The sequence below is a fragment of the Simochromis diagramma genome, unplaced genomic scaffold (genome assembly GCF_900408965.1).
Source record: "Simochromis diagramma unplaced genomic scaffold, fSimDia1.1 OVJJ01000753.1, whole genome shotgun sequence".
NCBI classification, from domain to species: domain Eukaryota; kingdom Metazoa; phylum Chordata; class Actinopteri; order Cichliformes; family Cichlidae; genus Simochromis; species Simochromis diagramma.
The window spans coordinates 15212360-15228601 of NW_024387523.1; the positions used below are offsets into that span (position 1 = coordinate 15212360).

At 41.3% G+C, this 16242-nt stretch overlaps 1 protein-coding gene across 1 annotated transcript in view; it reads left to right on the plus strand.

Moving 5' to 3' along the window:
- rims3 (regulating synaptic membrane exocytosis 3) overlaps window positions 1–16242 on the plus strand; it is a 48564-nt gene that overhangs the window by 7144 nt on the left and 25178 nt on the right. The window contains exon 2 of the mRNA XM_040020142.1: window positions 14161–14484. Coding sequence (XP_039876076.1) covers window positions 14220–14484 — 265 coding nt within the window. The 5' untranslated portion in view covers window positions 14161–14219. The remainder of the gene's footprint in view (window positions 1–14160; window positions 14485–16242) is intronic.

Here is a 16242-nt window from a genome sequence, read left to right on the forward strand (position 1 = left end):
ATCCCTTTAAAATGTTTAGCTGTAAATAAGACAGAAAGCTGTGCTTTGGTTAAACCTAGCTATCTCTCTACAGACCTACTGCAGCCCCCGAAAACCTCACAACATAAGCCCTTGCATTCTAAGTTGGAACTTGGTGATTTGACATGTTGAGCTGGGTGAGATCCTATGTGATACTCCGCCCCAGGCAGACTACCAGTGTCCCAGGTGGGATGAGACAGAGGGGCGTGGGGGCTGAGGGATAGTGAGAAAGATGTCACTGGCCACATTAGTCACCAGCAAAAGCAGGCCATGAGTCAGGAAAGCTCGCCGTCTCATCCATCACGTCCCTCTTAACCCACTTTCCTTTCAGCCCAGCCGTTCCGACTTTTATTTTTCTATTTTCTGCTGGCTCTCCATCCCCCTGCTGACTGAGTAACTCTGCATCCTTCTTTTGATGGTGATGAAAAGAGAAAGAGAGTGCAACGAGAATAGTCCAGTGCTGGACAGATTGCAGGTTGCAGTGAGAGATGAAAGCGGAAAGTGATTTAGGGTCAACCTTTGTAGTGCAACAAGGGAAACGGCGAGGAAATGGACTGTCTTCTACCAAACAGCTTTTACGATAAACATAATGATTAAAAGAAGTTTATTTCGCTCGTGTCACTACAGGCAGATAAAGAAGACAGCGCAGTGATAAAGTGTGTCTTGTTTTCACACCAGATTTCCCATGGTGATGCGTAGAGAGAAACCCTGTGAGCTAGTGAGGCTTCTGTGGGGCATGCGATGATGATATGAGCCTCATCCAAAAAGCTGTGGGCTCAAATCCAGGACAAGGTGTTTAATTCAATGAAAGTCTAATGTTTCTAGCTCAACGATAGAGAAATAGGTTTGGAAAAGTGGGGATGAGTGAGTGAATATTTAATATATTTTAACACCAACCTGTGCAGTTTTTTTTTGATATTTTGAACATTTAGAAGGTTGGTAGAGCTGATAAGCTGCAGCTGCTGCTTGTTAGTTTGATTATTGAGATGTATCCATTATGCACTGTAAACCCCCCCCCCCCCCCCCCCCAAAAAAAAAAAAAAAAAAAATCCCCCAAAAAAACAAAATGCGCTTCACAGAAAAACTGATTGGCAAGTCCTTCGTAGTTAGTTTTGCCCGTACATCCTTCGTATCTACGAGCAAAACTAACTGCTGAACTGGATGTCCATGAGGAAGCAACTTATCGATTGGAAGTGGGCTATACCTTAAAGTTTATCGTATACCATTTAGAGCCTGTTTTTTGCTCTAAATGGGTCACTTTGCTACAAAGCAAACATTAGACTTTATTAAAGAAGATTTTAATCTAAGAGCTCATCAGGAAAATGTTTGCTGAAGTCCTGAATTCATAAAGTAGCATAATTTTCTCACAACCTTCCATGCAATTGAACCTCTCTTGTTAACCAGTGGAGTCGCCCCCTGCTGGCCATTGTATATAGATTGGCCATCTATATTAAGCAATTTGTTTATTTGAGGTAGAGAAAAAGCTAAATTTCCATTTTGTTTAATACCTAACATTAGCTTTTTTTTGTGCTTTTTCTGTATTATCATCAATTTGTTTTTAATCACAAATATTTCTTTTTACAATTAAAAACAAAATTTAAAGAGATGTTGGTAATTGGCTGACATTTGCCTGATGGTAGTAAGACACAGTGTCATCCATCTGTTTGCTTACAGATGTGCACTTTTTAATGCCACATTTCATTGTTAACAACCTCCGACAGGCTAATTTGAGCTGTAATTGTAGCAGTGATTGGGGAAAATGCAAAGCTTTGCTTTCCTGCCGCAGCCGATTCAACACGATTTCAGCAGTTTGTGCGAAAACGTGGTGTGACGAATCGAATTTATGTCTGCTGTCACAAGGTGATGTAGAGGGAGTGACTTGGTGACTCACCTCATTAAAGATTTTATTGGATAAAAATTTGATTGGGCCAACGGGAGAGGGAAAGCGAAAAGCTTTCTCTTTTCTGTTCATTTCATGGCTGTTAGCGTTTGATTCAGATTTGTGTCTGTATGCATCAGGCATAATATTGCTCTGCAAAGTGTGAAATGGAAATTTGTGAATATTGAGTGGTGCTCTCACTTATTGGTCAGCGTGCCTTCTGATACTTTGTACTTTTTCAAGTCGAAGTGAGACTGAAGAAATCGGATCTGAGTGTGTGAGCCGAGTGGTTCACAGAAGATTTGGATATTAGCTCAAGACCAGCAGCCAAGACATCAGTGTCAACACCCTATGTCATTCAATACTTTGGTTCTGTCTTTTGCCCCACTCTGGCACATACGTTCAGCACAGCATATGTGTGTTTGCACTATGCTGCGTTTCTCTGTGTGCGATTACGTGTGTGATCCATTTGGCTCCCAGTTTTCCCACAGCTTGGCAGTCTTACGCTCTCCTCTGTGTGTAGCTGTATAACCGGCCTTCTGTTTCCTCGCCTTCACAGACCCCTTATGATCACAGAGATACAGTACTCCCCTAACCCACACACACACGGCATAAGGTCTGGTATAATACAATGGCAGCAGGCCCTGGGGTTCACACGTACAATATCATAACCTGGGAAGTTTCCATAGTGGCCCCAAGACGAAGTGCTTTAATGGTGCTGCCTTGCCCTTGTGTACTAAATTTCTTTCATATTTCTTTTCATTCTTCATTACTTACCAGGATGTACAAAACAAAGTGTATGATCAGGATATACTGTTTCAGCTGGTGAAGAAACTAATATACTAAGTCGTTGAAAGCGACAATGTTATTGAATTTTTATTATTTTCTACCATATATATAGGCCTACATACTGTTCTTTATGTGGGTGTTCAGTTTAGAGAAAATGATGGATGTGTAACTAATCCCTGTGAGTAAAAAGCTAATTCTTCCAACTACTGTGAAGACTCAAATTCAGACAGTTTTTCCTGTTACTCTTGGCTCTGCATGATGTTAAGGAGGGTGAGGAACATCCTTAAAATGCTCATCTCAGGCACACAGCTATAGCTGCAAGTGCAGATGGATGATCAACCTGCTGTTCAGACCTTCTGTTTGCCAGGGCAGCCAGTCAGAAGAAATCTGGCTTAAAGGGAGAGGATCTAAAATGGATTATTTCAGATATTGCAAGAATGGCATTGCTGCACCAACACCCAATCTATGGTAAATGAGGATTATTTTGAATGGTGATTCATGCTAAGCCACTCTTATTAGAGTCTAAGAATACAAATGTGATGGTGGAAAGGAGAAGAATAGGTTTGTACCTATTTTAGATTTCCATGTGTTTAAAACTCTGTCACAATGAATGACCGGACTCAGGCGCAGAACTCTGTTGATGTTGCAAAAAATAACAGTTTATTTACACAATCACCAGGTGCCATATACAAAGTGTGAGTGGAAAGGTGGTGGTGGTGGTGGGGTGGGGGGGCACACTCTTCTTCGGCCACACGCACCACTCAGCAAAGACATGCCTGGGGAGACACAGGGAACCATGACAGTACCCCCCGAACTTAAATGGGAGCCTGCTGGTGACCCATCATTCTTGTCAGGATGCAGGGGTGGAACTCTCAAAGCTTGGTTTTGTCCAGAACCACTGACCGCAAAATCCAGGAGTGTTCTTCAGGGCCATAGCCCTCCCAGTCTGCCAGATACTGAAATCCTCTCCCCCGGTGCCTGGAATCCATAGTCCATTTTATAGAGAAGACAGAGGCATGCCAGTGGCCTGGTCCCTGTGCTTCTTGGAACGATGACTCAATTTCCCATGCAATGGTCCCAATGGTGTAGGTAGGTTGCAGGATGGGTGCAGTGTCAGTTGGGTCCTCAGAGAAGGACCCAACCAGACGAGCTGGGATAGAGCGTCCGGTTTCACATAATGAGAACCTGGCCTATAGGTAATAGAAAAATGGAAACCGGTGAAAAACAGGGTCCACCTGGCTTGCCCGGGGGTTTAACAGTTTGGCGGACTGTAGGTACACTAGCTTTTTGTGATCCGTCCATGAGATGAAGGTTGGACCGTGCCCTTGAGCCGGGTCTCGAGTCCTCCGGGGCAAATTTTATTGCCAGCAACGCTGATCTCCCACGTCGTAGTTGTGTTCTACAGGGGACAAATGGTGAGAGAAAAAGGCATATGGAGGGAGCTTACTCCATCCTTTTGTTAGGAGAGCATGGCATCCACCCCCGAGTTGGAAGTGTCTACTTCCACCTTGAATTGGAGACCCAGATCCAGTTGGGAGCTGAGGCGAAGTGCTCCTTGAGAAGTGTGAAGGCAGCTTGGGCATCCTAATCCCACTGGAAAGAAATCTTAGGAGAGGTTACGTGGGTTAGAGGAAAAGCAATTTTATTAAAGTCACGAAAAGAATCTACGATAAAAGTTAAAGAAACCGAGAAAACGTTGGAGCTGCTTGCTATCTGTGGGCTCGGGCCAATTCAGCAACAGCTTGAACCTTGACGGAGTCCGGTTTCAGGTTCCCCTCCTCAATGATATACCCCAGGAAAGGAACAGTCTCAACATGGAATTTGCACTTCTCCCCCTTAATGAACAGTTTATTCTCAAGTAGCTGCTGGAGAATTTGCCTAACATGGTCCTTGTATGGTTCTTGTACAAAGACACTCACGCTCACAGTCACAACTCCAGGGGTGGAAACGGGGACGGGTCCAGCAAGATCTATAGACTAGAAAACATGATTGGAAGCCAGGAAAAACACCGGGAATGAGAATACACAAGAAAGAGATGGGGTTACACTGACAAGTGTCGTAACGATCCAGCGATGAGAAACACTGAGCCATCACCTTAAGTAGTAGCTGGAGTGTCCGGAGAACAAGAAGCAGGTGCGTGATTATTTGCTGGAACCCGCAATGAGTTCCACCCTGGCAGAGGAGAGCAAGAGAGAGAGATTACAACAACAACATCCCGAGGAGACACAGGGAACAATGACAAACTCAGATTCTGTTTTTTTTTTTTTTGTTTTTTTTTTTTTTTAATCAGTTGGCATGTTGTTCCTTTAGTCAGAATTCAGATATCAATTTCTGTGCTGGGTGGAATTTTATCTGCACAGTTCCTTAATTTATAATGAAATGAACTAGAGATGGACCGATCCGATATTACATATCGGTATCGGTCCGATACTGGCCTAAATTACTGGATCGGATATCGCAGAGAAATAAAAAATGTAATCCGATCCATTAAATATAACGAAAGCACCTCACAAAACTTGTGACATGGCGTAACTCGGCTCATAACCTTAGCACGTCGGAGCAGTATGCATCACGTGATAGAGCGGCTGTGGCGTGCGAGACCTGTCGGTGGTCTGGTTGAGCATTTGGAGCCTTGCTACCAACCCGGCATTTCATCTCCGACAAAGTTATCCCAGAGAGAAGTAAAGCAAGTGTGTAAGTTCATCTCTGAATGTTTGTAAAGCATTCCCACGTTAAGCTTAACAACCGATATATGGATCGACTGCTTCTTCTCTCTCCCTCCCTCTCGTGCTGCTACTTCAATCGTGAAACTGATCAATGATCAGCTGATCGGCTTTTCTGTCGCGACTCCGTCTCTCTTGTTTGTTTATCGCCCACTTTGCACCAGAAAGAGGAAACCAGCGGATAAACAACAGCAGCACGTTTAACCTTGATAAGCTGTTGTTAGAATTTATTTAATATTACTTTCTACACCAGGATCCTTTTCTACATAGCTGACGGCTGGTAACTGTGCAGGGGCGGATCTAGCAAAGTTTAGCCAGGGGGGCAGGTAGGGCATTAACAGGGAAAAGGGGGCAAAAATACATACTTTTCTTTCTTATTCTCATTTAAAATGTCTCGCTTGTATTAAATAATTATCTGAATCTTACACCCAAAGTTTTAATTTGATGTAAAATGAATAGAAGTCCATTACTGTATATAGTAACTATTAAGTCTAATATACCCTAGTAAGCTATACTACTTTTTCCTTTGGGAAGGCACCAACTGTGCAGTCTGCAATTCTGTAGAAGAAAGATGTTGAATCTATTTAATATTTCTTGAAAAATAATTGATTTTGGTGCATTTTTTTCCACACTGCATCAAATTAAGGTTGATTACGTCGATTAAGCATCATGAGGTGGAGCGTGGGGGGTGGTTCCCTTTTTTTTTTTTGTTGCTGGGAGTTGGAACCCTATTAGTTAGGTTGCTTAATATTTACACTAATTACTCTTTAAAATACCAGAATAGGGAGGATGGTGTAGGTTTAAGTTTATTAGACTGATCAGTATTGCTGAATTATGAAATATTTTGGGTGCAGTGTATTTTTTTGCATACAGGTATAACAGAATAGCTTTAGTGTTGTTATTTTTTTAAAATTTGAGTATGAACTTATACAAAATGCAGCAAGATATTAAAAAACAGTTTTATTGATTAAAAAAACACTATCGGATTCATATCGGTATCGGCAGATATCCAAATTTATGATATCGGTATCGGTATCGGACATAAAAAAGTGGTATCATGTCATCTCTAAAATGAACCAAAAAGTGCTGTTAGCCAGGACAGCTGTTATCAACTTCAGTAATATACACACTCTTTATAGTTAACATCTGGTTGTCATAGTGTAAGTTGTATATTGTGTGCCTCTAAATGCCTGATGTCATCTGACTGATATCAAATGAACAACACTGTCTTAATTAACACACTCCCCCATATTAATTTAGTTGTGATCTAGCTCACTTTACCCTTCACTGTCCCATGTGGGAAAATTCAGCCAAAAGCTTTTGGCAAAGATGCATGAAAATAGATATGTCTCTTAGAAAATAATATAAGCTAACTAAAAACAGTAATAACTATCAGCAGAGGGAGTAAATAGTAACAGCATTGGCAGATGAGAAAAGACAAGTTAAAATAGGTAAGATTGTTTATCGGGGTCCGTTTACATTGAGGGGTGAGTCACCTGATGACACACTCACACCTACTGTACAGTAAATCTTTAATATCTACACTGCTGCTAAATTGCCAATTAATTAAGTGCACGGCCAGTGTAGTCTGCATAGTAGAGAGCAACTTTTTAAGAGACCATTAATGGATTGCTCAGCCATATCTAATTACAAGGTTGTGGCATTTTACGAGAGGAAGAGAAAAGAGAAGTTTTTTCCCCGCTCCTTTGTTTCTCTGGGCTTTCTTTCAGCAGCTGAATTATGCTGCCTATAAACAGTCCAGTTTTGTTTTTGGTTCTTTACATGGTTTTCTGGAAGCTGATATTAGTTTAAACCTGGAAGACTCAAAACATGAAGTGTATCTGTCATTCATCCTGTTGTGTCTTTGATCCTATTTTACTCCTCTCTGCCCCAACTGGTTACACCTCCATGTGCCTGGTTCGGCCCATGGTTTCTTCCTGTTAAAAAGGAGTTTTTTCCTTCACACTGTCACCAACTACTTGCTCATTGGGGGTCATTTGATTGTTGGGATTTCCTTTGTATTACTATAGGGTCTCTTAATTACAATATAAAGCGCCCTGAGGCGACTGTTGTTGTGATCTATATAAGTAAAACTGAATTGAATTGAACTCAATTGAATATATAAATGCTCTCCTTGTTTTTTTATGGGCCTTTCTGACCAGTTAACTACCAAAATAAGCTGTTAACTGTGAAACACGTGAACATTGGTAAACATGCTTTGTGTTGTTACTGAAAGCTAAATGAGAGGACCATCAAATTCATATTTTAATGGATGCTTCTCTAATCTGTGTTAAAAACATGTGAAGGTACAGGGCAGAAAAAGACTTTGCACAAAAGCCTAAAAAAAGGTAAAGAACGAAACAGTGAATTGGTTTTGACATGCTAACTTTAAGTCATATTTAACCTTAGGGGAGTGAAAGAGGTTTTTGTTTTTTGTTTTTTAAATACAGTTGAAAACCTACTTATTCCCGTTTGCTTTCAGTTCCAGTTGAGAAGGGTACCCTGGCTTTGACTAAGCAGTCTTATTCACTTTATTTTACCGGATGAGTTGTACGGTATATTTATTGGTAATTTAGTAACTGTTATGTCTAGTGTATGTTTTGTATAACATGTACAACACTTTGATCAATTGAGGTTGTTAAAATGTACTATAGATATAAACTTTTACTTGACTCCACCTGATGCACTTTAATAAGTGAAAGCTAGGGGTTCTGCGGGCTGGAGACGGGTTATGTTGAGGTGTGGAGGGTGAGCTCAGAGCCACCAGAATGGGCAGAGAGGGTGGTTTGCTGACAGGAGGGGAAATAAATGAGCTTTGAGATGAGAAGTTAGAGAGCACAGAGACATATGGCGAGGGAGCTGTCTGACATAGAGATGAGGATGGATGGGCTCTGAGTCTGCCTGTAGGTTGAGGAAAACGCTGTATGGGGACAGGTGCATAGTGACATATTGAGCGGTGACATTATATCTTAGATTTTAGAAGTAGACAGACTGAAAGAATGTTAGGTGGTGTAACCATGTCACTGCAGTATACAAACGAACAAAAGAATTACTCATTACTGAAATGATCTGACCCACTTTAAATGTATTATATTTTATTTGGCTTGATACATCATGGCACACTGTAAGGGAAAAAAAAATCATTCCAATCAGTCCTGTTTGTGGTACATTAGTATATGTGAGGGGGCAAACTCCTCAAGATGGGTGGTGACCATGGTGGCCATTTAGAAGTCGGCCATCTTGGATACAACTTTTGTTTTTTCAATAGGAAGAGGGCCATGTGACACATCAAACTTATTGGTAATGTCACAAGAAAAACAATGGTGTGCACCGAACTGGGTCACTTTCGTATGTGGTGCTGAATCCGATACATATCTGATGTTTTAGAAGCGACTGCTGTTTGAATGGTCATGTCGCATTAAATCCGTCTTTTACGTCATCGCGAACGCTTCCTGGCCATCCAGTGTAGATGTTAGTGAAACTGTTTGGAAGACAACGTTGGAGAAACGTGAACATTTTATTTGTACTGTATAATCTGCAGGTTCTGACAGAAATCTGCAACTATCCTTTGAAGCACCGCTCCTCTAAAACAGCAATAAGGATCATTATTAGGCCATATGTAAATAACAAAATAACGTTATAACTTAAAGCAAAATTGGGAAACGTCAAGTCCGAAACAAGTCTTTATATTAAGGGCCATCAGTCAAACAATACTGTTTGGTCTGGGTCTAAACAGAGCGCGCTGTGTGTGACGTCTTCTTTTGCGCACGCGGGCGGCTTTGAGGGTTCACACTAGAGCGCGTTTGCTGTCACATTTTATTTGCAGTGTGAACAAGCAGACAGAAAATTGGAATTGAGCATTAAGACCTGCAGTGTGAACGTAGCCTCAGTGACTTTAAAGCTCATCATTATGTCTCCTTTGTTTAACAAAACAAAATGTAAAAACCGAAAATGTGTGGCTGTTTAGGAGGTTAAGGGTTTTTTTGATAGGTAGGAAATGAGCAAAGAATGAGGGATGTGTGGTATGCGACAAAGATTTGACAGTTGAAACAAACTGTGGGGGTAGCAGTTACGTGGTATCCCAAACCATTTGACTTGGTTGCCAGGAAACCACTGGAGACAACCAGAACTGCTGGTAGGCAGATTTACTATATATGGACTGAGACAGGTATGCTGTTTCTGCAGTCTTTTTGCAACGCTGGGCTAAGAAAACGTCTCACGGCTCTATATTTAAGGTACAGTGTAAGGAAGTGGAGAAGTGCTTAAGACATTGATTCTGAACCATAGCTGTATATAAAAGATGGATTTAGCCACAGTGACGCCACCCACTGGAAGTCCATTTCTGAAGCCTTAAAATAGAGACAGTATTTTGTCTTGTGGGTTTTTGTTGTTGTTTTATTTTAAACCAGATGGGTGAATCTGAATGACATGAATGTGAATCTCACATGGCTTGTTAATCACGATGTAAGCAAACCCAAAATAATATTCTTTTTCATCTTCTATTCTACTCTCCTTAAGAGCATGATTGCCAATTCAACTGAGGTCGTTTCGACAAGCAGATTAGTTTTCCCCTTGCTGGGTGCTACAATGAACACAGATTAAAGTCCCTTCTGAATTGGCTCCACTTTGCAGAGCTGGTTTCTATATCAAGTGTGTTTTCAAATTTTTAGTTAGCACCAAATAACAACTACAGTTGCCTCAAGATGCTTTAAATTTTAAAGACCCTGCAAAAATACAGAGAAAAAAGCGAAACCCCCAACAACCAGATGACCCCCTATGAGTAAGCATTTTGGTAACAGTGGGAAGGAAAAACTCCCTTTTAACAGGAAGAAGCCTCCAGCAGAACCAGACTCAGGGAGGCACAGTCACCTGTTATGACTGGTTGGGGGTGAGGGGAGGAAGACAGGACAAAAGACACGCGGTGGAAGAGAGTCCGAGATTATTAATAACGAATGAATGAAAATAAGTAATAATGAATTGTAACTGATTGTATGTACAGCCTGTTTCTAACTCTTTCTTTGTGAAAAAGAAACAAACATACTTACTTTTGTTAGCTTCTAATGCAATACATTAATGTAGTAAATTAACATATATGAAGCACACATTCAGTTTAGCTTGTGTCACATTTAAGCCTGTGATCCACACTCACTGATACTGTGGAAGATCTCATTAGAAAGAATAAGGAGGCTGGGATAGATGTCTCAGTTACTGTCACTGTCAGTGTCATATTCTTCTCCCTCTCCTCTTTCCTTCTCTCCATTATTTCACACAGATCAGACTGCAGCTTTGTGCAGTTTCCCCCCCTTTTTTACACTGTCCATTCATTATGAAGCATCTCTCCTCCTCCCACGTTTCAGTCCCCATCCTTTCATTTCCTTCACTTTTCTTGTGTGTCCTCTCTAAAACCCACAGTTATTCTATTTATCTCTCGCAGCCTTCTCTCTATCTCTATCCTATCCTCATTTTCTCCCGCTCTATCACTGCATGTTCAAAGAGAGCCAGAAAAGAGAGAGCTGGAATAGAGAAAAAGGAGAGAAGAGAAGAGAGGGGGAAAGGAGAAAGACATGAGAAGAATATACAGGGAGTACATGTTCACCTGGATTTCTGTTTTCAAGCCCCTGCTCCTCCCCCTCCTGCTGCCTCTGTTTCCTCTCAGTAACAAATGTCAAAGCATGCAGACCCGCTGCCTCACCCTCCTCCTCCTCCTCTTCAGCTTATTATTATGACTTTCATTACAAAATACCAAAATCTGCCCTTTGCTACATCAATTCATTGTTCCTCAAAATAATCCACTTTGCCTATTCTGGTCATTTTTTTGCTTTGTTTTCTTCTAAAAATCAGCCAGCTACTTTGGGCTTATGGTGACGTGGCAGAAAGTGGTTGGGAGAATGATTCACGCAGACAAATGAAACACACTGCTTTTACATGTATTCTCTTCCAAATATTGCATAAAGGGCATATTTTACTGCATGTATGTATATATTATTTATGATTTCCAGCAGTGGGGATGTTTTAATAGTAAACTCATTTTGTGCCATTTCCAGCGAAAGACTCAGTCGGTGATGACTGAGTCTTTTAGCCACACATGTGGGACAGCTGGAGAGACGGAAATTTCCACTGCTTTTTTGGCAATAATGAATAGAAGGATTGCCATGAAGTTTTCCACTGACATTTAAAATCCTAAAATGATGAATTCTACTGACATTGAGGAACTCCATAGCTCTCCTATACCATCAGATTAGGCTAGCACATTGTAGCATGCTAAACATGCATGGTAAACATGGTAGGACAGGGCGATTAAAACTGCTTAAAAGAGGGCAATTTCAGCTGCAGTGCGTCAAACACATTACTATGCATCACTGTGACATCACAGTGGTTGTAGTACAATTGTAAGGAATGATTAACTGTATTCTGCTGCTCCAATAGGTCTGACTGAATTGAGATGAAGGATTGTTGTCCTGAGTTAATTGTTTCATTTAGCATCACATGCGAGAAGACCAAAAATCCCAGACATTACTCTATTAAAAATCCAAAACCTTACCTTATACATACACTTGGACTGATCTTTCTCTTAAGATGATCTTCTCATGCACCTCTGCAATGTTATAAGCGTGCTTGCAGTTTTTGGATCACTCTGTAAAAAAACAAACAAACAAAAAAGCCCTAAAACCACATTTGTATTTATTCCTCTGCTGTGTGCTGGACCTCACTGCGTTTCACCATTGGGAAGTAAATAAAGTCACAGGGAGGCAAATTCAATTTAATTCAGTTTTGTTTATATAGCACCAATTCACAACAACAATCGCCTCCAAGTGCTTTAGACTGTAAAGATGTTAGAATAATAGATGCCCTATGAGGAGGACTAGGTGACAGTGGGAAGGAAGAAGAAGAGACCTCAGCACAACCAGGCTCAGTGAGGGGCAGCTATGTGAAAGAAAGGACCAAACAGAAGCCATTGGAGAGAGAAGACAAAACTCAATGGCATGCAATCATGGCATTTAAACACGCAGGGACTGAAAAGAGGGAAGTGGAGAAGAGGTGCTCATTGCATTATGGGAAATCTTCTGGCACGCCTAAGCCTGTGGCAGCTGATCCAACTCTAAGTATTTGCTTTATCAAATATGAAAAACTTTGAAGCCTGATCTTGAAAGTAGAGATGCTGTCTGTCTCCTGACAGCTGAAGGCTCTTACTTTTCAAAACTCTAGGAAAAACAAGTAAGCCTACAGTCTGAGAGTGAAGTGCTGTGATAGGATAATACTACTACTACTAATAATACATTTCATTTACAGATGACTTTCACCTTTAAATAAGAACACCTGACAAGGAATTACTTACCAAAGTCACAGTATACATAAAGTAGTTAAGAAACGCCATAGAATAAAAAGCTAATACATCATAACCTCAAATTCAAACAGAATAGGCCATTTTTAAATAAAATATGTGTTTTATGACTGGCTTTAAAGATCGGGAGAGAATCAGTATTGTGAGTTAGGTCCGGGAGAAAGAGACCCAAAGACAAGGGGGCACTTGGCTGAAAGCTCTAAGGCTCTAAATGAATGCAATATATTATCCTACTGTGAGGTCTTAAATTTGCAAAAGAAAGGGTGGCCAAACCGCTCTTTTCTTTTTGTTTTACATTTATTTGTGCCATTGTCATTTGAAAGAGACATCTTCTAAGGTTCAATAGATGTGTCGAAGTGATGTAATTCTGACTGTCTTAACCTAGTTCTCATCTGCATTACTTTAAGTTTAGGCATCTAAACTACCTGAGTGTGATATGTGATACAAATTTTATGAGGCAATGAGATAAGCGTTATAGAAAATGCGCAATGATGAACAAGAAATATTTAGGACGAGTATAAAAGCACAATGTCGGCCACAGCACAACTACATATTTAATGTGCCTCCAGGCTGTCGGTTTAGCCTCCGTATGATCGCTCTTGTGATGGGAGAGAAAAGGAGCAGAGTTAAAGAAGGTCCCAAGTCACAGATGGTTTTTTTTTTTTTTTGGCTTAACACAACCGCAGGTGTAAGCAATGTCTGAATCCCATTTAATAGCTAGTGAAAAAAAAGTTTTATTAGTAGAATTGTACCTCTGCCAGTACAAAAGGTGGCGTACACATCAGTTTGAGAATACAAAGGTGATCAGAGTTTGGCGAGCGAGTACACGCGCGCACTGCCATGATTCAGCCAGCCAGTGATGACTTGGCTCTGGAGTTTATCATCTGTCGCTGTTTAAGGTCAGACAAAAAAAAAAAAAAAGATAAAAAAAAATACAGGAGACAAATACCAGCTGACAGGGTCACCCCTCAACAGCAGGCCAGTCCTGACATTTGTGTGCGTGAGTGTGTGTGATGCCACAGATATAGTTTACCTCACTTGGACAGTGTGCTGCCATCTGCACTGTCCTCGCCTGCTGACCTTTGTGTTCTTTGTTTTCTCAGTTTTCAAAACTGTTGAAGATGAAAAAGACTTTTTAGAGCTTTTCACTTTTTCACTGTGTCTTTTATAGTGTAAGAACTCATTTTTGCTGCCTCTGCAGTAAGTGTGTAAAACCAAACTGTGGTTGAAATCGAAACTTGGTGTCCTTCAGCCCCGGGGAGCTGCTGCTGCGGCTGTAAGACAAGCTTTTCCACTGTGTTTTATGAGACACACTGCACGTCAAGACGTCCTTTTATTTGAGCTCTTCTCCCCTATTTGTACTTTCACGATCACCTGACTCTCTGTCCTCTCTCGTCTCTTTTGTCAAGCCAAACTTTCCAGCCCCTTCTCCCCCCCCAGCCCATCGGCCCTCCAGTCCAACAGGACCATGATGCTCAGCAGCTCCGTGGAGGTGCCCCGCCCGGGAGGGATGAGTGGCTTGAGCGGGCTTAGCACGGCTGCCCGGAACGTGGTGCGCTCCTCCAGTATCTCAGGGGCCATGTACAGCCTGGAGAAAAGTCCTGGCAGCGGGGGCCCAGACTCTGCATCGCTGACTGGGACTAAGAAGCGGCGCTCCAGTTTGGGTGCCAAGATGGTGGCCATCGTGGGGTTGTCACAGTGGAGCAAGAGCACACAGCAGCTCAACCAGCAAGGTCAGTTTACAGTCTAAACTACTTAATCTGTCAGTCGTTCTCTCTATGTATGTTCACTTTCTGATTCCACCTTTCTGACACTTTCACCAAGGCAAATTCATCTGTTTTTCCTCATTTCCCCAGCCGTCATCCTCATAGCTTCTGTTTTTTCTTTCTGTATCCTTTCCTTAGTTCTAACCTTGGTCTCTCCCCATCTGTTTTATTGTGATTTTAAAAGTTTGAAGATTTTAGATTCTTTTTAAAATTGGGGTTTTGTTATTTCGAAGAGGAAGGAGGATCATTTTTATCCTCCTGAATTTTCTTTAACACTTGTTCCTTTAAATTGATTTAAATACCTTGCTGCAATTGTTAAAATGACACTAAAACTGTTATAACAGAATAATAATTATTATAGTTAACATTAGCGTAATCCACTCTAAAGTGTATCTGGGGTTATTTTGACAGCTACAGTATTTGATTGAACAAGCTTTATCTTTTAAGGTGTTAGTATTGTAGCGAGTCCTTTTTGAAAGGCTGCAGCACATTTGTGAGCGTCGCCGTGTGTTGAACTCTGCAGCGGGTTTGCAGCGGCAGCAGCAAGTACGCATGGTGATTGTTTGGTAGCGGCATTATGTTCTAATGCGTCTCCTGCGGCGTATAATTACAGATCCTGTGCAGCTGCAAGAAAAGCGTTTCTCACTTTGCGCCTCAGTGGCGAACACAAACCTACTCTTTCCTGGTGGAAAATAAGAAAAACATGTCACACACTGAGACTTTGTAAAGGCTGAGAGGCATGGGCAGGAGGGGCAAGGGGAGCAGCGGATGCATCTTATTTGAGTGCAGCCAAATTTTTCCTTTTTTCTTTTTCATTCCTCTATCTGTCAGTATGAAAGAAGTTGTTCATCTCCTCGTGTCCTCTTACACATTCTGTTTCTCGTCTCAGCACATCAAACTGTAACTTTTACAGAACAGAGTGTTCGTGTCTGCATGTTTCTTTCTTTCTTCTTGCCTAGCTGTACACCGTCTGTGTCTAATTCTGTGTAAGTGTTGAAATATATCACAAGATCTGGCTCTCTGCTGCTTTGTGCAGCAGCGTGTTTTTACCGGTACTTTAAATTATATAAGCGCTTTATTTTAAACAAAAATGTCAAATATGTATTTATTGTACCTGCTCAGTTGTGTATATTTGTCAGTCAGACAAAACGGTGCAATTGAAAGATTTCACAATAGACGGCGTTGACTCATCTGCAAACACTTGCCATTTATTTTTTAAGCTGTTTTGAAACCAAAAAAGGTGTAGCACAAACCGGAGAACATTCACCTTCAAAGTAGAAGTTGTGCTATGCTCTTTGCGCCAAATTTAACACTAGTGACTCCCAGCAGCCTCCAGCAATCACTTGCTAACTGGTTGCAGAATACACACTTGTCCCTGGGTAACAGTGCTTACAAGTGGGCATTATTGACCGGTCTAAAGGCTTTTGTGAGTGGAGAATTCGATTTCACAGTGACTGCTCCAGCAATCGGTTGGAGAATGCACATTTTCCCCTCGCAATTAGTTATTGCCGTATGGCGCATGTTTGGCTATGCAAGTGGGGCCTAACTCTAGCCCTAGATATCTTATAGCCTTTTTCCACTAGTACCAGCGTGGGTTAATGCTGTTTTTAGGGCTTTCCATAAAGTGGTAGTACCTGGTACCAGGTACTTTTTTAGTACCTACTCGGCCAGGGTTCCAAGCGATCTGAGGTGAAAATGTGACATCAACAGACTGCATGCCACTGA